This window comes from Squalius cephalus (assembly GCF_949319135.1).
Source record: "Squalius cephalus genome assembly, chromosome: 9".
Taxonomy (NCBI): domain Eukaryota; kingdom Metazoa; phylum Chordata; class Actinopteri; order Cypriniformes; family Leuciscidae; genus Squalius; species Squalius cephalus.
In genome coordinates, this window is record NC_137130.1 from 2,305,001 (window position 1) to 2,327,500 (window position 22,500).

Here is a 22,500-nt window from a genome sequence, read left to right on the forward strand (position 1 = left end):
AAAAAGAATCCCTATGTTTTCCCTATTTTTCCAGATGCCACTGGCAGATATTTTGTCTTGTTTTAAGCTTAAACTCACTTAAATTTGATGCATTTTTTCATATAACAAGATATATGAGTAATATCTAAAATGCAAATTATCAGTAAATGTATCTTGATTTAAGAATGTTAGATATTTGTAAAGGAAAACAAGAAGTGGATAATTTTTTGCAGAGTTAAACTCAATGTCTGAATGTCTCCACAGTAAAAAGAACTGGTGTAGAGAGCGAAGGCTATGATGTTTGTCCTCAGAGTTAAGGTTGACTTTACTAGAACCACAACAACGCCAACAATTCTGAACTAAGACTGATGCCAGGAAGACTAGAATCCTGCTTTATTGCACTTTGATCATTTAATTCCCATTGGGAATGGAAGAACTGGGAACGAGGCCAAATGAAGTCCGTTTCCCATTTCCTCACTGATTAGTGCCGTTTGAGAAGCAATTTCCTAATCTGACAACAGATATCAGTGCAGACGAATTACAAGCCGCTTGTGTTCAGTGTCACAGAGCCTGATGTGTGTTGTCTGAACGAGACGCCAGCGGAACCAGTCAGAACCAGTCTGCAGATTTGAGTTGACTGATTTCAGAAATCGCATAGTAAACTCAAAGCTTCAGAATTTGATTCAATCCCTTGGGATTTTTAATGATTTTACAACACATCTGTTCTATACTATATATTTTTAAAACTAGAATCGGTGTGTCCCAAATCGTAGCATGTCAAAATGAGTATTCCAAAGGGTACGGATGTGCAGATCCAAATTTTTCACATTTTTTAAATGTTACTACTAGTTTCGGAATGTTCAGAGAACGTTCAAAAGTATCATTCCCATAATGTTACTTTTGAAAAATGGAATGTTCAATGTATCAATTTTTTTTTTAAAACATTTAAAAAAACTGGACATTTTTAATGTTCCGAGAACATTCTGGGGAAAAAAATGGTTTTATAACATAATAAGAACATTAGTGAAATGTTCTTAGAACAAAGATAGAAAATGAGTGAGGCGTTCTAGACGGGCCATAGAAGAACCATTTTTAGTTCCCCAAAGAACCTTTCAATGAGCAGTTCTTTTTTTTTTCTAAGAGTGAAGAACATTTTAACTATCTGAAGAACCTTTTTCCACTTTAAAGAACCTTTAGTGGTTTCATGGATGTTAAAGGTTCTCCATGTAACCATTGATATCAATAAATAACCTTTATTGTGTAGAAGAAACATTTTTGGTTCCCCGGAGAAATTTCCACTGAAAAGTTCTTAAAAAAAACATTTTTATAATCCAAGAAGAACATTTTTATAATCCAAAGAAGCTTTTGCGCAATGGAACGGGTCTATGGATGTTAAAGGTTCTTCACGGATCGATCCCATTAAAGAAACTTTATTTTTTAAGGGCAGTTCTTAAAAGTACATTTGGTAACACTTTATTTTAGTGTCCATAGTACTATGAGTAAATTATGCATAATTACATGTAACTAACCTTCAACCAAACCCTAATCCTACCCTAACCCTATAGTATATGTTGTTAATTATTATTACTCAGTACTTAAATATATAATTACACTGTAACAATGACACCTTAAAATAAAGTGTAACCAAACATTTTAATCATTTAAAGAGCCTTTTTCAACTATAAAGAACTTTAGTGGTTCCGTGGATGGTTCTTCATGGAACCATCAATAACAATAAAGAACCTTTATTTTCGAGAGTGTAATGGCTAGTATGGCCCTCAACCTATTGCGCTTCGGATGAGGATTTGATTAGAACTACAAACACGAATAAAAAGCATTAAAAAACTACAAACATGGCGGAAGTGTGAGATTGATGGGTAAGTAGAGAGGTATAAAGGGTTTGAGTGATGAAAATTATATTTAATCTGCAACAACTTTGTAAACTTATAAAGATATGTTTGTTCATTAACTTTTAAATGCAAACACATGCGGAGAGTTTTCAGCATTGCATACTTCAGATCAACATACTTCATTTCTACAATTGTGGGCGTAAAGTGTGAGTTTGTTGTGCTCTGAATGACTTGTCTGCTAGTGTTTTAAAATCTGTTTAGATGTGTAAAGTCGTGTAGTGCATTCCAGCCTTTAGTCAGGATGAGAGACGAGAAGGTTAAATCTGTGAGCACTAACCCTCTTGATTTGTGTTGATCTGAAGATGTGTGTGTGAAGCGTTGGATGGAGAGAGCGGCACAACACACAGATCAACCGAGAGGATTCCTTCCGCCGCTTCCGTTTTGATATAAACATCAGGAACGATAATCCTGTGAGCTTTGCTTCTGAGAGACGGGGCTTTCCCGCAAACTCCCATGAGAGTCGCTGTTGACATTAAAGCTCTTTGTGTGTGTCTGTTCATCCTCACAGACCTCACAGAAACTGTCATTCATCTTCAGTTATTAAACACAAGTGCAGTTCAGTTTAACACAGAGAACCAGGGAACCCAGCTAACAGGGAACGTTCTGCGAGGAATGCGTTCTTCCAGTAATGTTAATAGAATGTGCGTTCATTTTTGAAATGTTTCAAATGTTTTAAATGTTTCATTCCCAGGATCTTTGCAAAATGATCAAGCTTTTAACTTTTGGACCTGGATGGAATGTAAGCAAAATAATTTTACAACATGCATTTGTTAGCTGAACTGGTCTTCGATAGATTTTGCAAAACGTTAAACATTTATAATTCATTCATGGAACTTTTTGTTGTAGTTGGATGTTCATCTAACATTTTTTAAATATTACTACTTGTTTCGGAATGTTCAAAAGTAACATTCCCATAATGTTACTTTTGAAAAATGGAATGTTCCCTTAACATTTGAATAACCAAGAAAACATTATTTGAATGTTCCGAGAACATTCTGAAATAATATTGTTATAAATGTTCCTTCAAAAATGTTAATAGAATGTTCGTTAATTTTTTTAATGTTTCAGAACATTCAAAAGTAACATTCGCATGATGTTTGCAAAATGATCAAATGGAATGTTCGCTTAACATTTGCATAACCAAAAAAAAACGCTCTGGATGTTTTGATCGATCAGAGAACTTTCAGAAATAGCGTTAATGGGAATGTAAGCAAAATTATTTTACAACATACATGTGTTAGCTGAACTGGTCTTTGATAGTTTTCACAAAACGTTAAACATTTATAATTCATTCATGAAACATTTTATTGTAGTTGGACGTTCATCTAACATTTTTTAAATGTTACTGTACTTGTTTGAATGTTCAAAAGTAACGTTCCCATAATGTTACTTTTGATAAATGGAATGTTCCCTTAATGTTTGAATAACCAAGAAAACATTTAAACGTTCCGAGAACATTCCGAAATAATATTGTTATAAATGTTCCTTCAAAAATGTTAATGTTCATTTCATCAAAGAACCTTCAGAAATAGCGTTAATGGGAATGTAAGCAAAATTATTTTACAACATACATGTGTTAGCTGAACTGGTCTTTGATAGTTTTCGCAAAACGTTAAACATGTATAAGTCATTCATGGAACTTTTTGTTGTAGTTGGACGTTCATCTAACATTTTTTAAATGTTACTACTTGTTTCGGAATGTTCAGAGAACATTCAAAAGTAACATTCCCATAATGTTACTTTTGAAAAATGGAATGTTCCCTTAATGTTTGAATAACCAAGAAAACATTATTTAAACGGTCCAAGAACATTCAGAAATAACAGTTTCACAACTTAATAAGAACATTAGCAAAACGTTCTTAGAACATTAGAGGTTGTTAAACGAGGGAGTCGTTTTGGACGGGCCGTTCGGCATAATAATATCCTCGTCTTCACCCTTCCCCTAGGAACAGATATTTCAGGGCTGTTAATGATAAGGATAATGATACTCTGTGTATTTATCTTAGATTATGTGGTCGTTATAAGATTAATAACCCGGGGCGGCGAGTCTGCGGTCGACTTTCAAACAGAGGCAAGTCCGGGCAGCGTCCGTGAGCGCGCTTGTGTTCGGAGCGAGTGCATTCCAGCCCGGCGTGTGGAGAGAAAAGCACTGGATCTGGAGTCTGATGAAAGTGTCTTGGGCGTGTGTGTGTTTGTGTGTGTGTTCGTTCTGTCAGATAATGAGCCGGGGCTTCAGGGGCACAGTCGTTTGGCACTCGCTTCGTTTCCTGCAAAAATAACGTGGTCGTCTTCTCTCCGTCTCCTGTAAGTCCTGTGATGAAGCGCAGAGCCGAGGGGTTTGTCGGAGACGAGTTTAGGTTGTTTTGAGCTCATCGGAGGAAGTGCCTCGTGCGGTTACGGCAAATATTCCACAGTCAGGATCACTTTAGTCGCTAGTCGTCCATTTGCAGATTGATTCCCTCTCAATAAACACAGTGGCTCTAGTGCTCTAGCAACCTGATCAAAACTGTTTATTCTGCTTGAAAATAGTCCTCATTTTCAGTGAGAATTAAAGAAGAGTGTAATTTTAGTATTGTTATGACCCAGTCTGTTGTGATTGGTCTAAGTTACTCTGCTGTGATTGGTCGGCTGGCCCAGTCTGTTGTGATTGGTCTACTCTGCTCTGATTGGTCAGATGGTCCAGTCTGTTGTGATTGATCTACTCTGCTCTGATTGGTCAGATGGTCCAGTCTGTTGTGATTGGTCTACTCTGCTCTGATTGGCCAGATGGCCCAGTCTGTTGTGATTGGTCTACTCTGCTCTGATTGGCCAGATGGCCCAGTCTGTTGTGATTGGTCTACTCTGCTCTGATTGGCCAGATGGCCCAGTCTGTTGTGATTGGTCTACCCTGCTCTGATTGGTCAGATGGCCCAGTCTATTGTGATTGGTCTACCCTGCTCTGATTGGTCAGATGGCCCAGTCTGTTGTGATTGGTCTACTCTGCTCTGATTGGCCAGATGGCCCAGTCTGTTGTGATTGGTCTACACACTCTGCTCTGATTGGTCAGATGGTCCAGTCTGTTGTGATTGGTCTACTCTGCTCTGATTGGCCAGATGGTCCAGTCTGTTGTGATTGGTCTACTCTGCTCTGATTGGTCAGATGGTCCAGTCTGTTGTGATTGGTCTACTCTGCTCTGATTGGTCAGATGGCCCAGTCTGTTGTGATTGGTCTACTCTGCTCTGATTGGCTAGATGGCCCAGTCTGTTGTGATTGGTCTACTCTGCTCTGATTGGTCAGATGGTCCAGTCTGTTGTGATTGGTCTACTCTGCTCTGATTGGCCAGATGGTCCAGTCTGTTGTGATTGGTCTACTCTGCTCTGATTGGCCAGATGGCTCAGTGTTACCATTTTTTCCTATTACTTAAAACTATTTAAAAAAAAAAAAAACAATTTTAGTGAAAAATAACACTGGTGTATCAACGTTACAGCAGAACTGTGTCTATCTTTAATAAGCCCGTATGATATATGATCAGTTTCCTGCTGATATTGATAACGATGCAGTGTGTGTCTTTGTTATCTCAAGTGAACGTCTCTGATAAACTGCACACACGTGATCTTATCAGCTCTAGCTGAATCTGCCTCTCTGTGTGTTCACGTGTGTTTTCTCCTGCTCTCCCGCATGCTGCGAGGCGTCATGGGGGCTGAAGTGAGTGAAAGCGGAGCGTTTGAGCTCAGTGCTGGTGCGGGTGAGTTCAGATGACAGCGCGCCCCTATAAAACACAGTAAACTTCTCCGGTTCACCAAACCATGAGACATTAGTGCAGTGAACGAGCGACTGTCATACATTACAGCAGTGGGTCTCCACCTTTAACATCACTAACAAAACAAAAAGTTTTCATTTTTGACCAAAAATAGCATTCGAATTTTTGGTTTGCCCAGATTCATTTTATCACGTGACGGATGAAGCTGTGCTTCTCAGATGAATTAAATGTGCAGTTTAGTTCATTATAATTATGCTGTACATGATTATACGGTTAGTTTTTTTACATTTTCATTTAGCATGTTTTTTCCTGCATTCTGTGACTGAATCATTTCTCTCTACACTGAAAATAAATTGATGTAGGATTTACTTTGAAACAGTTTTAACTAATTTATTTACATTTACTTAAAAAGCAAAATGACTGAATGAAGATATTAAAGGATTAGTTCACTTCAAAATGAAAATTTCCTGATAATTTACTCAACCCAATGCCATCCAAGATGTTCATGTCTTTCTTTCTTCAATGGAAAAGAAATTCAGTTTTTTTAGGAAAACATTTCAGGATTTTTCAACCTTTCCAACGTGATGACGCAATGCGTGATGCGTCTCAGACCAGCACAAGATGAACAATTGTGGTTAAAAAGTATATACATTTTTATTTATTTTTTAGAAAATGGCCGATCGTTTCGCTAGACAATTATTTCTCGACTGGGATCGTGCAGAGCCCTTTGAAACTGCATTGATTTGAACTTCAACATTCTGGTTACCATTGAAGTCCATTGTGTGGAGAAAAATCCTAAAATGTTTTCCTCAAAATACTTAATTTATTTTCCACTGAAGAAAGAAAGACATGAACATCTTGGATGGCATTGGGGTGAGTAAATTATCAGGAAATTTTCATTTTGAGGTGAACTAATCCTTTAAGTCTTTCTAAAATAATGATCAAAATGAAGTGAGTTTATGCTTAAAACAAGAACAACAAATATCTGTCAGTAGGGTTAGAAAAATAATCTTGTTTTCCTTCTGAAGTAAGATTATTTGTCTGACTCCACTGGCAGATATTTGTTCTTAATTTAAGCATAAACTGACTACATTTTCCAGAAAACAACACTAAATATCTTCAGTAACTTTGCTTCTCCAGTAAATGTGTCTTGATTTAAGAAAGATTAGATATTTGTGCTGGAAAAACAAGACAGAAACACTGAGGAAGAACATCATGTTACGCAGTGTGTGAGTGTCACTGCTGTCACACTGCATTCAATCTGTTGTTTGTCTCATATTTCATCTGATGGATGTTTTCATTCTGTTCCTCATAAGATGTCTCATTAAGAGGTCATAAATCACATCACAACATTGTGTTTGTTTTTAATAATGCAGTTCAATGCTGGATTGAATGCATTCATACGAACTACACTGTACACGGAACAAGTACCGATAATTGTTCTTTAACCCTAAAGCACAATGCAATGCTCACTGCTATTATGGTTTTTGTGGTGATTTCATTTGTGAGTGTGACAGCATATGTGTGTCATTTTGCTCATTACAGACAGTAAATATTGTGTGAGGTCAAGGGTCATGCATGCAATCACTCAGGAGTGTGTTTCCTGAAAGAATCGTTAGTCAACTATGGTTGCAATTTCTGTCGTTAACAACATAGTTTAATGATTTGGCGTTTCCTGAAACCAGCAAACATCATTGCAAACTTACGTGGTTGGAACTGCAGCTCTTGATAATAATTTAAAGGATAACTCTCGCCAAAATGCAACCTAGTGTCTTTTTGTTAATCTACCTGAGGCAAACTTTCATTTAAAAGCATAATTAGAATGGAAACGCCACTTTTAAGTTTGACCGTATTTTCGTTTTAGGTCAAATTGCCTTGTGAATGGGAGTGAATGGGTCACGACTATGATAGCATCAAAATCACTATTTTTAAAACACTAATGCGGCTCGACACAACATGAAACTGTGCTGGAAGTCTCACCAGCGGCTCTACACATGAACTCCAGCATTGAGAACATGGTTTGTGAACACAGAGTTTACTAAAAAGAAAGATTTTGAACAACTCACTGTCTCTGTGCACTGTAAAAAATTTCTAACCCTCCCAAATCAAAAATTTCAAGTGACCGATAACATCTAATTTTTTCATTGGCCCAAGTGAAATTCTGTAAATTATCAAATTAAATTCACAGATTTTCACTTGGGCCAATTGAAAAATTTAGATGTTATCGGTCACTTGAAATTTTTGATTTGGGAGGGGTAGAAATTTTTTACAGTGTGTCCGCTGGCATTTTGACAGTCAAAAATAGTCGATCTCCGAATGCGAATGAACTGACTCTGAATTTTATTATTGTCTCTTATATGAGGATCCTTTTTCAAATACAAGGATCAATATTGATTTTCACTAACGACAAAACAACAAGTTATCCGTGAATTTATATGGAACTAAGCTTTAGGAGCTTTCCATCTTTACTCTCCTCCCTGTTATGTTGCATTCGGAGATCGACTATTTTTGACTGTCAAAACACCGGCGGACACAGCTTCAGTGAGTTGATCAAAATCTTTCTTTTTAGTAAACTCTGTGTTCACAAACACTGTTCTCAATGCTGGAGTTCATGTGTAGAGCCCCTGGTGAGACTTCCAGCACAGTTTCATGTTGTGTCGAGCCGCATTAGTGTTTTAAAAATAGTGATTTTTGATGCTATCATAGTCGTGCCCCATTCACTCCCATTCACAAGGCAATTTGACCGAAAACGAAAATACGGTCAAACTTAAAAGTGGCGTTTCCATCCTAATTATGCTTTTAAACGAAAGTTTGCCTCTGGTAGATTAACAAAAAGACCCTAGGTTGCATTTTGGCGACAGTTACCCTTTAATCGATAAAACTTTGTCTCTACCCACCCACCACACCTAAGATCCAGTTTCCATTGGTTGAACTTTCACATGACACTGGAAAACACTGTGCCATGATCGCAGCGCTGTCGGATTCTGGAAGTCCAATTGCTTTAGCGAAGTAGCGTGTCAATGACACTCCGTGATCTACACGTTGTCTTTAATATGGCGTTGTCTTTAAACACCTGCTCTAAATAAAGATATGCTACTATGATTTACTAATGTTTCGCTAACATTAGAACTGAAAACAAAAATGCTTGGTTGAGCATTTGCTTGCATGCAATTTAGCTTTAATTTATTTTAGGTTCAGTTATAGTTTTTATTTATTTTCTAGTTAATAATTTTAGTGCTTTAACTTGAACTTATTTCCCTTTATTGCCAAGGCAGCATTTCTAATTTTCGCCTATAGTTTAAGTTTTTCAAATAATATTTATATTTTAACTTTATTTCAGCTTAATTTCAATTTAACAGAAATGGATTTTTTTCTTTTCCTTTTTTTTTAGTTTTAGTTAACAATAATAACCCAGAATTGGGCTTTGCGTTACCAAGAAAAACGATACTTTAAAACCTTTTAGCAGCTCAAATTTGAAACACAGCGTCAAATTTGGAACACAACTTGGTTGGATATGTGGCTTTGATTTGTCAAATATATATTTTGTATAAAATAAAAAATGTTTAGTTTAGTTAGTGCGTAACTTTTTTGCGCATTAATTTTTTTAAGTGCAATAAACTTAAATCAAGATACATTTACTCAAGAAGCAAAATGACCTAAAAATGTATAAAAATGAAATGAGTTTTTGCTTTAAACAAGAACAAATATCAGCCAGTGGCGTCAGAAAAATAAACTTAATTCAAAGGAAAAACAAGTTTATTTTTCCGACCGTATTGGCAGACATTTCACTTGTTTAAGCAAAAAACTAGCTTAACTGTTTTTTAAGAAACTAAAACTTAATATCTTCAGTCATTTTGCTTCTCCAATAAATGTATTTTGATTGAAGAATCTATAGATATTTGTCCTGACACACTAAGAAAGTGTTTGATTCCCACAGTTGATCATATGGCTTTGATTTGTCAAATATATATTTTGTATAAAATAAAAAATGTTTTGTCAACTTAAACTTCTATAACTTGTTTGTGCATTCATTTTTTGAAGTGCAATAAACTTAACTGGTTAAATCAAGATACATTTACTCAAGAAGCAAAATGACCTAAACATTTATCAGAATTAAATGAGTTTTTGCTTTAAACAAGAACAAATATCAGCCAGTGGGATCAGAAAAATAAACTTAATTCAAAGGAAAAACAAGTTTAGGTTACACTATTTTAAGGTGTCATTGTTACAGTGTAATTATATATTTAAGTACTGAGTAATATTAATTAACTACATGTACTTACTATAGGGTTAGGGATTAGGGTTTGGTTGAGGGTTAGTTGCATGTACTTATGCATAATACGATGGTAAGTACATGTAACACGGACACTGTAAAATAAAGTGTTACACAAGTTTATTTTTCTGACCCTATTGGCAGACATTTCCCTTGTTTTAAGCAAAAACTAGCTTAATTTTTATAATTGTTTTAAGAAACTAAAACTTCTTCTAAATCTTCAGTCATTTTGCTTCTCCAATAAATGTATTTTAATTGAAGAATCTATAGATATTTGTCCTGAAACACTAAGAAAGTGTTGGATTCGCACAGTTGATCAGTTTTCACGTCTTTCTCTCTCGGCAGACTCTCTCTCATGGTGGAAGACAGAAACATGGGCGGGAAAGGAGGACGGACACCATCATGTCTCCTGCCTCTTCTGCTGGTAAGTCCCATCAACCCCGCTAACTCGAGCCGAGACAACAACCCGTCCAAACGCGACTACAAAGGTGTCTTTGAGCGTCATGTTAATCTGTCTCCCTGCGCTCGCCCTCCTCCTCCACGAACCCGTCTGGCTGCCTTCCCAGAACTTAATTTCCCTGCGCAGCGTCTTAATGATAGGCTTTTAATGCCCTTCCAAAGAGCTGTGAGATACTCAAACGACAGGTTAGCTGCAAGTGAGAGGAGATCTGTATAATCCCGCTTATTATGACTAAATCGGCCCTTAGTGTCAATTGAGCCTTTGTTGAAGGGGAAACTGCTGCCATTTCATAACCTCTGGAGCGTTATATCTATAGAGCGTTATAGCATGAAACTAACGTGCCGCTTCACCGCCCCGATATACATTCAGTGTCTATAGAGAGACTTCTAAAGCACCATGATGTCATGTCTAATGATCTAGAACAAGTCAACTCTACACAACCACACACATGTTTAGCACAATGCACAGAATGAGGTGTTTGTGTCTTGGTTTCCAGTACAAATATCTACGAGAGAAAATCGTTATTTGCAACGAAACTGTGTCGTGAAAAGAGATGCACAAACTAACGCGGGGCTAGTTGTCACACACATGGTTTGAAACTTTCCACACATGCCAGCATGACCAAACTTAGTGTATTTACTAGTTATCAACACTAAATAGAGAAAAATTTGTGCCTAAATTTAAAAATCTTTGGAAGATATCACTGAACATTTATTTAGCCATCGCAAAAGTTAATTATTTTTTCATCTCTGTTTTTTGTGGTTGTTTAAAATTAGACAAATCTGATATTATTTTAATCGCCAATCTGTTATTTAACAGTTGAGATCGTTCTTTAATGCTGATCTAACCAGCAGAAACACTCGCCGGGTTTAAACCCTATAGTTGCACAGGCGGGGCATGTTGTCACACTGCGTTACAATGAGCATATTAGAACTATGATATTATATTCTATACTTTTATGAATTCTATTGAGAAACCATGAGAAAAGGGTGAATAAAGACTGAGAGTCCATGTTCAGAAATTATTTATTATGAATATGTTTTGAACTATGCAGTATAGCTGTGTTTTGCAGCGTGTTTGTTGTCAAACTCAAAAATTCGTTTATTTTTAGTTATTAAAAAATGCCATTATTTTACATGAAAAAGTTTTTTTTGACAAAATATTTTAGTTTGTCTTGTATATTTTATTTGATTAGATCAGATAGCGTTTTAATCTGTCATATCTGGTCATGTTACACTGAACCCACACCTATGGGGCATGTTGTCACAGTTCACTTCCATTCTTTCGGATTAAATTAAGAAACAATTATACACCGTATTAATGAAACAAAACCACATAATTGTACTAGACGTGTGAACAAATTAATACTCTGAACCCTAAGTAGGTTTACACAGACTGAGAAAGTCTAAAAGCATTAGGTTGTGCCCCGCTCTCCCCTAATAAACATGACTTGAGCTAGAAATGTGTTAAAAACATGCTTTTGATTAAACATGCGACCGCTTCATCCATTACGCAGCGTGCAGGAGTGAACCACTATAGATGATGCATGATTTGCCTGCATTTCTGATTGTGAGGAGATCTGCATTAAAGGGGTCATATAATGCCATTTTTGTACAAGCTAATATGATTCTTTAGGGTCTAAATGAAAAGTTTGTAATATACTTTAATTAAAAATTCTCATTAGTATTGTAAGAAAACACTAATTTTACCTGGTCAAAAACAGCTCTGTTTTCAGCACGCCGTTTAAGTGCATGTGCCTTTAAATGATAATGAGCTTTGCTCACCCCGCCCCTCTGTTCTGTGCGTACACCGTTTGTAATAATAACACAATAACCATAACGCGGTGTTCATTATAAACGTGGGATTATGAATTATATTGAGACGTTGTACATAGAAAACATGCCATAATGTACCCTGAGTGTAAACAGCCGCATTCATCGTGAAGTGTGCTAGCAAGCGATTTGCAAAGATTAATATAAAGATTAATATAAAGGTTAATAAAACGTTACACTCACTTCTTCTTCTGGAGGTGCAGCAGGAACACGAATAGTTGGTACCGATCCTTTTTTCAGGAGTAGCTTCTTAGCAAAACCAGCTTTACTGACCCTCGTTTTCACGCAAACATGAAAGCATTGACGTTGATCGTGGGGAATATTCCCTTCGAAAACAAACTCAGCCACTGCGTCTTCAGCGGTTCGGATTTAGGAACATCAAAATGATGCTGTGTTCATTATTACACCCAAGAACACACACCACAATCGCTTAGACGCCATTCTGCTCATAGACAGTGCTCCAGCGTATCCACAATGTGGACTATGATGAGAGCTCGCTCAGGCCGGGTCTGTGTTGAAACGCTGCTGTCAATCAACAATCGTGGGAGGGGCGTCCGACCGTGTGGCGTCATATGGTCAGACGGCTCAATTTGAGACAGGGGGAAACATATAAGGAGATTAAAAAAAGACCACTGGATGGATTTTTATCATTATATGATGGTTGTGTACAGGCACTGCCAACACACACTTCAGTACAATCAACTTGTAAAAGTGCATGTACCATTATATGACCCCTTTAAACTCATCCTGTGAACTGGAGCTAAACCACAAAGCATCTCATTGAGCCCGAGCCAATCAGCATCCAGCTCCGCCCACTCTGTGCATTCCTGCTCCAGTCGCAGCGTTTGGCCAATCAGCATCCAGCTCCGCCCACTCTGTGCATTCCTGCTCCAGTCGCAGCGTTTGGCCAATCAGCATCCAGCTCCGCCCACTCTGTGCATTCCTGCTCCAGTCGCAGCGTTTGGCCAATCAGCATCCAGCTCCGCCCACTCTGTGCATTCCTGCTCCAGTCGCAGCGTTTGGCCAATCAGCATCCAGCTCCGCCCACTCTGTGCATTCCTGCTCCAGTCGCAGCGTTTGGCAGCGAGTCTGCCGTGATTCATCTGTGTGTCGATCTGTGTTGAGTTACAGCGGCCAAACGCTTCCCGTGTGCTAATTCACAGCTGGAAACAACAGCAGACGAGGCAGCGAGAGTGTTGAAACGCCTGTGAGAGTGACAAAGCCAAAATCCACAAACAACAAACTTGTTGTTTCACCTCGATTCACATTGGGTGACTTCATCCAGGGAACGTAATTTATGTTTGGGGAAATGAAACCGGAGGAGGACGGCGGAGAGCGGCGCGCCTGACTCTATTATTTGGTTTGGAAGCGCGATACGCTTGTCACTGATGTAACCAGATCACACACTCACATTCTTGTGGCAGCTGTTGTTGGTCCCATTAGTTGAGGTTTGTTAATGAGTTAATTTATAATGAGCACTACAGAATACACTAATAGCCAGAGTCTGGGAGATTACATGGCCTTTAAAAACTACTTATTTTAACGATCTAGTTTAAGAGTGGATTCACTTAGAGCGTGTCCGAATCCACTTTTGCTAGTTTAACGACGGGAAAAATGGTCGGTGCTCCCGGCGCTGGTCTAAAAGGGTCATCCCTATTCTCTTAATGAGGAATGGGTGTGTTTTGTCTATTCTCTTAATGAGTAATGGGTGTGTTTTGTCTATTCTCTTAATGAGTAATGGGTGTGTTTTGTCTATTCTCTTAATGAGTAATGGGTGTGTTTTGTCTATTCTCTTAATGAGGAATGGGTGTGTTTTGTCTATTCTCTTAATGAGGAATGGGTGTGTTTTGGGCGTAAATAAATCAATCAGTCTCTTCTACGGGACGAGCCGGATTCCACCATATCTTTACGTACAAAAAAATTTTTTTTTACATTGTAATCCTTTTATTTTTTAATATTTGGCTAGTTTGTGATGCTGTGTGTGTCTGTAATAAGCAGAGTGTGTGTGTGTGTGTGTGTGTGTGTGTGTGTGTGTAATAAGCAGAGTGTGTGTGTGTGTGTGTGTGTGTAATAAGCAAAGTGTGTGTGTGTGTAATAAGCAGAGTGTGTGTGTGTGTGTGTGTGTGTGTGTGTGTGTGTGTGTGTGTGTGTGTGTGTGTGTAATAAGCAGAGTTTGTGTATGTAATAAGCAAAGCAGTGTGTGTGTAATAAGCGGAGCGTGTGTGTAATAAGCAGAGTGCGTGTGTGTAGTAAGCAGTATGTGTGTGTGTAATAAGCAGAGAGTGTGTGTGTAATAAGCAGAGTGAGTGTGTGTGTGTGTGTGTGTGTGTGTGTGTGTGTGTGTGTGTGTGTGTGTGTAATAAGCTGAGAGTGTGTGTGTGTGTGTGTGTGTGTGTGTGTGTGTGTGTGTGTGTGTAATAAGCAAAGTGTGTGTGTGTGTTTGTGTGTAATAAGCAGAGTGTGTGTAATAAGCAGAGTGTGTGTGTGTGTGTGTGTGTAATAAGCAGAGTGTGTGTGTGTGTGTGTGTAATAAGCAGAGTGTGTGTGTAATAAGCGGAGTGTGTGTGTGTGTATTAAGCAGAGTGTGTGTGTAATAAGCAGAGTGTGTGTGTGTCATAATCAGAGTGTGTGTGTGTAATAAGCAGAGTGTGTGTGTGTAATAAGCAGAGTGTGTGTGTGTAATAAGCAGAGTGTGTGTGTGTAATAAGCAGAGTGTATGCGCGTTGTGGACCCGCCTATAGGCGCACATACTAACACACTCTTTAAATAACAAACAATAATATTGCATTGACTTTAGAGCAGGTTTCAGTTGTTCTCAGTCTATTTCACAACTGTAACGCTCCAGCAATGCACCCGAACACACACTCGTTCTCAGACCAGCAGCACACAGGCGCACAGATGGGCGTAAATGCATTTGCTAATTCAACACCGTGGCGCAGGACGGGAAAATAAGCACAAAAACACTTGTGTCGTGAGTGTGTGATACGGCCCTGACACTACTTCAAACTTTAGGATTTCTCAAGCCGATCTGTTCATAACTCATCACAGCAGTGATTCACTCCGCAGCTTATGTTAGTGTACTAGTTTAAGATATTAAAGTCAGTCTGCATTTAATTTCCCCAAACTCTCGGGTTGTATTGTTTGCTGAAATAATAAATGTGTGTGTGTTGTCCGCAGGTGTCCAGCATGTCGTTTGTGAGAGCCGAGTACGCGAGCTGTGGAGAAAATGAGTTTTACAATCGCACAGTCAGCAGTTGCCAACCCTGCCCACAATGCCAACCGGGACAAGAGCCCTACATGGTGAGAAACACACGTTCACAGAAAAACATACACACTCACACACAACTGGATTTAATCTCATCCCAGAAATGATCTTTCCCAGAGAATGCACGGACCGATAAATTGTACACCTTCAATGCAATGTAAGTCGCTTTGGATAAAAGCATCTGGCAAATGCATAAATGTTCATGTTTGAAGGATCTTCGTGCATCTCAACAACAGATCATAGTGACCAGGAACACCTTATAAACATCATAACTCTGTCATAACAAACCAGACACAACTCCAGACAAATCAATCAAAGATCACAGCCAATCAGAGAAGCCTGTGGGCGGAGTCTCCCTGCAAACACACTGCACTCATAACCAAAGAGATAAGTACATAATCAAATTCGTTAATATAATAATATTACACCATTTTAACATTATTAAAAACTAGTGCTGTCAAACGATTAAAATATTTAATCGCGATTAATCGCATTAATGTACTAGTTAACTCGCAATTAATCGCACATTTTTATCTATTCTAAATGTCCCTTGATTTCTTTTTGTCACATTATTTTTTTCTCATTTTAATGCTCTGATCAACATGGAAAAGTGGATCGGCTTGCTTTGTGCAGATGCTTTTTTATTGGCATATACTGTAGTGTTCAGTTTCACACTAATATTCTCACTCAGAGCAAATAATTGCATCAGAGAATTCGCATTCGCGTCAAGTGGTGTTTCAGACTGGACGTGCTGCGATGATCGCTCAGTTCACAACGACAGAACACACAGATCACTTTGGTCTTGTCAATGGAACCATTTGGCAACTTTTTAAAAGTAAACTTTCCATTCAGAATCTTATTGGCATCCATTTAGGCGTCTCGCGCTCGCCATCCACTCAAAAAGTAACGCTAGCCTACTACTCTTCGGCCGGCTCGCAAGCCCAAACAAGTGTGTGTATGCGACGTGCCTGTTGTTTAGTGTCCGGTCTAGCTAGATCCGGTGTGATGTTGTAGTTTTTCTAACGTTACTAGTTGTTGCAACAGCATGTGAAAAAAACTACAAAGTTTGCTAGGCCAAAAAGAACATTAATCTCGCGATAAACAAATTGACGCCGTTAAAATGGGTTTGTGTTAACGCCGTTAATAACGCGTTTAACTGACAGCACTATTAAAAACACATAGTGAGTGACTGAAAAAATCTTTATCATAGAATACTCGTGTTTTTTTACCCCTTTATTTTAAAGATCTGAGGTAAATTATCTATTGCCGCTTTCATTACAGCTGTAAACGGTATTCAAACTCGCATTAAATTCTTTTAACACACATAATCAGTATGTGAGATTATCAAAGTCATATTTTGTCTAGAAATAGAAACAGTTGTTCAAATAGTATCACATATAGTCACGTTTAGCAGCTGATCAGGACAAACACTTTGTTTAACATCGAAAAGGTACACTAGCGTTCAAAAGTTTGGGGTTGATATGATTTTTTAGGTTTATATTTGATCAAAAATACGATAAAATATTGTTACAATTTAAAATAACTGTTTTCTGTGTGAATATTGGCATAAAATATGCGAAGACTTCAGATGCAAAAGCCTCTAAGTGCCATCTGAAATTTTCTTCTAGAATGATCATTTTTATAAAGCTTGTATATTTAAGTAATTTCACTTAAATGGCAATTAATAGGTCATTTGCATTGCCATTTAAGTGAAATTATTGAACTTAAATATACGAGCTATCATTCTAGAAGAAAATTTCAGATGGCACTTAGAGGCTTTTGCATCTGAACTCTTCATGTCAAGCATATAAAAGCATCACAACTGTTTTCAACATTGATAATAATCATAAATATTTCTTGAGCATCAAATCATCATATTAGAGTGATTTCTGAAGGATCATGTGACACTGAAGACTGGAGTAATGATGCTGAAAATTCAGCTTTGATCACAGGAATAAATTACACTTTACTGTATATTCACATAGAAAACAGCTGATTACATTATAATAACATTTCACAATTTTACTATTTTTACTGTATTTATGATCCAATAAATGCAGCTGTGGTGAGCATAAGAAAACAACTCAACAAAAACATTAAAAAAATCCAAATTTTTTACTTTTATTTACCTTTTATCACGTTGTGACTGGTTAGGATACGGTGTTACAGTGGTTCATGAGTCTCAGTGCACATATTTAACTCAGATGAGATCAGAAAACTTGAGATTTAGTGCTTGACGCATATATAAAATACTGTTATGATACTTTAATGGTGCTTTTTTAGACAGAAAAGAAAGCAGGTTTGGAGCGACATGAGACTCAGTAATGACCCTATGATAGAGGTGAAGTGTTGCTTTAAGAGCGGATGGTGTTTCTCGAGGCCACCCAGACCGCAGCGGCGTCACATGACACTTCAAAAGATCTCCAGTGTTTAAAGAGACACGTCTCAGCACTTTGAACAGCCGCAGGTTTGTCTCCAACACAAACCTCGTCCAAATCTGAGGACATTTTCACTGCTGATTAAAGTTAAACATGGTAAACGGAGCTGAGAATACTGCACTCTTTGTGGAAGATCAAAACAGTATTTCAGAATCAAATATGGAAGGTACACTGCAAAAATCATGTTCTTCCTCAGTGTTTTTGTCTGATTTTCCAGTACAAATATCTAAACATTCTGAAGTAAAGATATAAAGAAGCAAAATGGCTGAAGATAAATCAAGATACATTTACTAGAGAAGCATATTAAGTCTTGTTTTCTTCAAAATGCATTAAAAATGAAGTGAGTTTATGCTGAAAACAAGAAAAATATCTACCAATGTGGTCCAAAAAAAAAAAAAAACTTAATTCAAAGGGGAAAACAAGATTATATTTCTGACCCCATTGGCAGATATTTGTTCTTTTTTTTTTTTTTTTAGCAAAAACTTTCTTTTTGTTCTGGAAAACAAGACAAAAAAACTGAGTTTGAAAATCATTTTTCCATCCGAATCGTTCTTGTTTCTGGAAGCACGTGAAAAATAAAGCATATTCCAGCTAAAATATGCACCACAACTATTATTACACAAATAAGTGTATTTTTGCATAATTATACCTCAGTGATTTTTTTTGGAGTGGCACTGAAAATTACACGTACAATGATCCTGGCATCGTCTTTCTCACTTCTACTTTCGCTAACAACACCTTCAGCCTGTAATTGAAATGAGCTGTGATCTAAATCAAACTGTCTTTGATTTGATGCTCAGAAACATGTTTTTAAAGCACATGAAACGGATCTCTCGAGGCAGCAGCTTTCAGAGAGATCCTGCTGTAAATCATGACGGAAGAGGAGCTTCAAAGTCCCAGTGTTGAAATCCTAGAAGAGTTGAGAAGCGCTTGAGAGCGGTGAGCCAGACCTCGGGACTCCAGGGGGCGATAGAGTTTCCCAATGTGTCTTTAATCCAGACAGATTGAGGAGGGAAGAACCGAATTCGGCTTCGGAGTCAATATTACTGTATTACAGGGATCACAGGGATTCATTCATCCACTGCTTTTCATTGTCTCTCTACTTGTATTCTGCACAATGAAAATAAAGTTGAATTTAATCTAATTTATTGATAATGCCCACACTCTTAAAAACCCAGAGAATTTTTTTATCAGTGAGTAGAGTAGACCAATCACAACAGACTGGGTCATCTGACCAATCAGAGCAGAGTAGACCAATCACAATAGACTGATCCATCTGACCAATCAGAGCAGAGTAGACCAATCACAACAGACTGGGTCATCTGACCAATCAGAGCAGAGTAGACCAATCACAACAGACTGGGTCATCTGACCAATCAGAGCAGAGTAGACCAATCACAACAGACTGGGTCATCTGACCAATCAGAGCAGAGTAGGCTCTCGAAAAGGCGGGGTTTAGAGAGGCTGAATCTTTGAACAAACTGTTTCAGACACTGTGAGAAAAGAGCCGATTCTGCAATGTATATGAGAAAATATCACAGGAATAAATTACACTTTACAATATATTCACATAGAAAACATTTATTTTAAATTGTAATTTATTTTATTTTTTTTTTTAAATACTATATTTTTGATCACTTGGTGAGCAGAAGAGACTTTAAACATTAAACAATCTTACCGATCCCAAAACTTTTGAAGAGTAATGTTAAAACTGGACCATGCTCCGACTTATATGATGCAACTAATGTCAAACACGTAAAACATGCACAAAGAGTCCAAGCTTATTTTAATAACACATATTACACACGCCACTAGTTTAAGTTTCGCTTTAAATAAATGCGTTTAGGCTTGCAATGTTTTTAATTATACTATAAAGCTATAATTCATGTGTAACATTTTTCAGTAAGGTCTCATTATTTAACATTAGCTCATGCATTAACTAACATTAACAAATGTATTGTACTCGTTCATTACAGTATTCTTTGTTAATATTAGATAATAAAAATACAACAGTTCATTGTTAGATCGTGTCAACTAATGAACCTTATTGTAAAGCGTTACGAATTTACAGTTAAATTCAACGGATCGCATGTGGAGCGAGTGGAACTAAAACACGTTTAAAGTGTTTATAATGTTAGTAAATATTTGAGTATTTTGTCAGGAGTTTACATTATTTCTGAATGTAATAATAAAATATCACTTATACACTGATGCCACTTAAATGTTTTTTTGTTTTTCTTCTCAACAATGCAATTTTTGTCCCGGTGCGAATTATTTTCCGGGGAAAATACGGAACTGAAAAAAATTAATCATTTAAAAACTATTACAACAGTAAAAGGCACTGCATTCCTGAACAATTCAATAACGCTGGAGCCCTCGGGACAAAGATGATCTCGATTCAGTCGGAGGAGATAAAAGACCGCGCGTGTGTGTGTGTGTGTGTGTGTGTGTGTGTGTGTGTGTGTGTGTGTGTGTGTGTGTGTGTGTGTGTGTGTGTGTGTGTGTTCTTTCAAAAGTCAATAAACTGGAGCGAATGCATGTTGGGGGTAAATGTCAGGGCTTTTCAATAAGTCTTAAACCGGAGCAGATGTCGAGTACCAACATCTCAATCTCTTTTATCTTTGCTTTTCTCTTCATAATCGATACTGGAGGCCAAAAGAACAAAGAGATGCACCTCTGCCCACCAAAGACGCATCACAGACTCATTACGCTAATTAAGAGCTCAACGCTCCAGCACTGACGAGAACATTTACAAATGACAAGAAAATAATAGTAAAGCTGGAACGGCCTCGGGAGACGTCCTGACGGAGCTTTCATCAGTCCTGACAGCTCCGCTTCAAAAGAAATATACAACTATTAAAAGATTTGAAGCATATTACATGGAGGAGTTGCAAAAGAATGATGTTCTTCCTCAGTATTTGTGTTTGCTTTGTCCATGTGTTCTTGTTTTAGACATAAACTCACTTAATATTGATCCATTTTGCAGTAAACAAGACTTAACGGTAACACTTTACAATAAGGTTCATTATAGTTAAAATGAACTAATAATGAACTGCACTTCTAAAGCATTAAGCATTAATTTCAACATTTACTAATACATTGTTCAAATCAACAGTTGTATTTGTAACATTAATGTGTTAACTAACATGAACTAACAATGAGCAATACATTTGTTACTGTATTTATTAATCTTTGTTAATGTTAGTTAATAAAAATACAGCCGTTCATTGTGTGTTCATGTTAGTTCACAGTGCATTAACTAATGTTAACAAATACAGCCTTTGATTTTAATAATGTATTAGTAAATGTTGAAATTAATATTAACTAAGATTAATAAATGCTGGAGAATTATTGTTCAATGTTAGTTCATGTTAACTAATGAACCTTATTGTAAAGTGTTACCGTTAAGTCTTGTTTACTGCAAAATGGATCAATATTAAGTGAGTTTATGTCTAAAACAAGAACACATGGACAAAACAAACACAAATACTGAGGAAGAACATTCTTTTGCAACTCCTCCATGTAATAATATCTTCAGTAATGTTGCTTCTCCAGTAAATGCATCTTGATTTAAGAACGTTCAGATATTTGCGCTGGATCATGAAGGAAAAGCATCATCAAATATAAGAGTTTTAGTGTGTGTGTGTGTGTCACATGTTTTGGTCCCTGCATCATCATTCCCAGATTTCCATCTCTGTGATTTCAGAGTTTCCATCACTGCACTATTATTCTAACATGTGCAATATAATCAGAATAAGGATTGAGTGGATTTTGGATCTGGATTATGAGATGCGATGATATGTAAAGCAGAACGTCTCCAGATCTAATATGAATGCGGTCGGAGCCGAACGCTCCGCACTCGCGGGTGGGATGTTTCATCATCCGTGTTTTTCATTACTCTACAGGCGCAGGAGAGTTGGCAGGTCGAGTCTTTAGCGGTGAATATTCACTGATTAAAACCAACTGGGCTTTTAGTGAAGCGCAGTGACTCTTTCTGAAGGTCACGTCAGTTACAGCATCACAGATCAAGTGCTTTATTTCTACAGTACAGACTGATGCAGTAATAAACAGAATCAATGATGCAAACTTCATCAAATATGAGACCAATTCTGTGGTATTGAGTGTCACACTCAAGCTCACAAAAGTGTCATTTCAGATCAATGTTGATTCATAGTGTCAAAAATATGTTCTAATAACATTTAGCTAATGTTCATGTGTGACCCTGGATCACGAGTCGCACGGGTTTATCTGTGGCAATAGCCAACAATACATTGTATGGGTCAAAATTATCGATTCTTTTTTATGCCAAAAATCATTAGGATATTAAGTAAAGATCATGTTCCATGAAGATATTTAGTAAATTTCCTACTGTAAATATATAAAACATTTATTTTTGTGAGTGAATGCTGCACAATCGCCAACATAAATGAACAACTTTTAAAGGAGATTTTCTCAATGTTTTGATTTTTTTGCACCCTCAGATTCCAGATTTTCAATAGTTGTATCTCAACCAAATATTGTCCTATCATAACAAACCACACATCAATGGAAAGCTTATTTATTTATCTTTCATGTGATCTTTAAATCTCAATTTCAGAAAATTG

General features: G+C 37.2%; 1 protein-coding gene across 2 annotated transcripts in view; it reads left to right on the forward strand.

The window, feature by feature from the left end:
- The window catches only part of edar (ectodysplasin A receptor), a gene marked incomplete at its 5' end in the record, with an annotated part of 81,350 nt that overhangs the window by 34,122 nt on the left and 24,728 nt on the right, over positions 1-22,500 (forward strand). For both annotated transcript variants that reach the window (XM_079881857.1, XM_079881858.1), the window contains 2 exons: positions 10,247-10,325; positions 15,371-15,493. In XM_079881857.1, the coding sequence (XP_079737983.1) occupies positions 10,247-10,325; positions 15,371-15,493 (202 nt within the window). The remainder of the gene's footprint in view (positions 1-10,246; positions 10,326-15,370; positions 15,494-22,500) is intronic.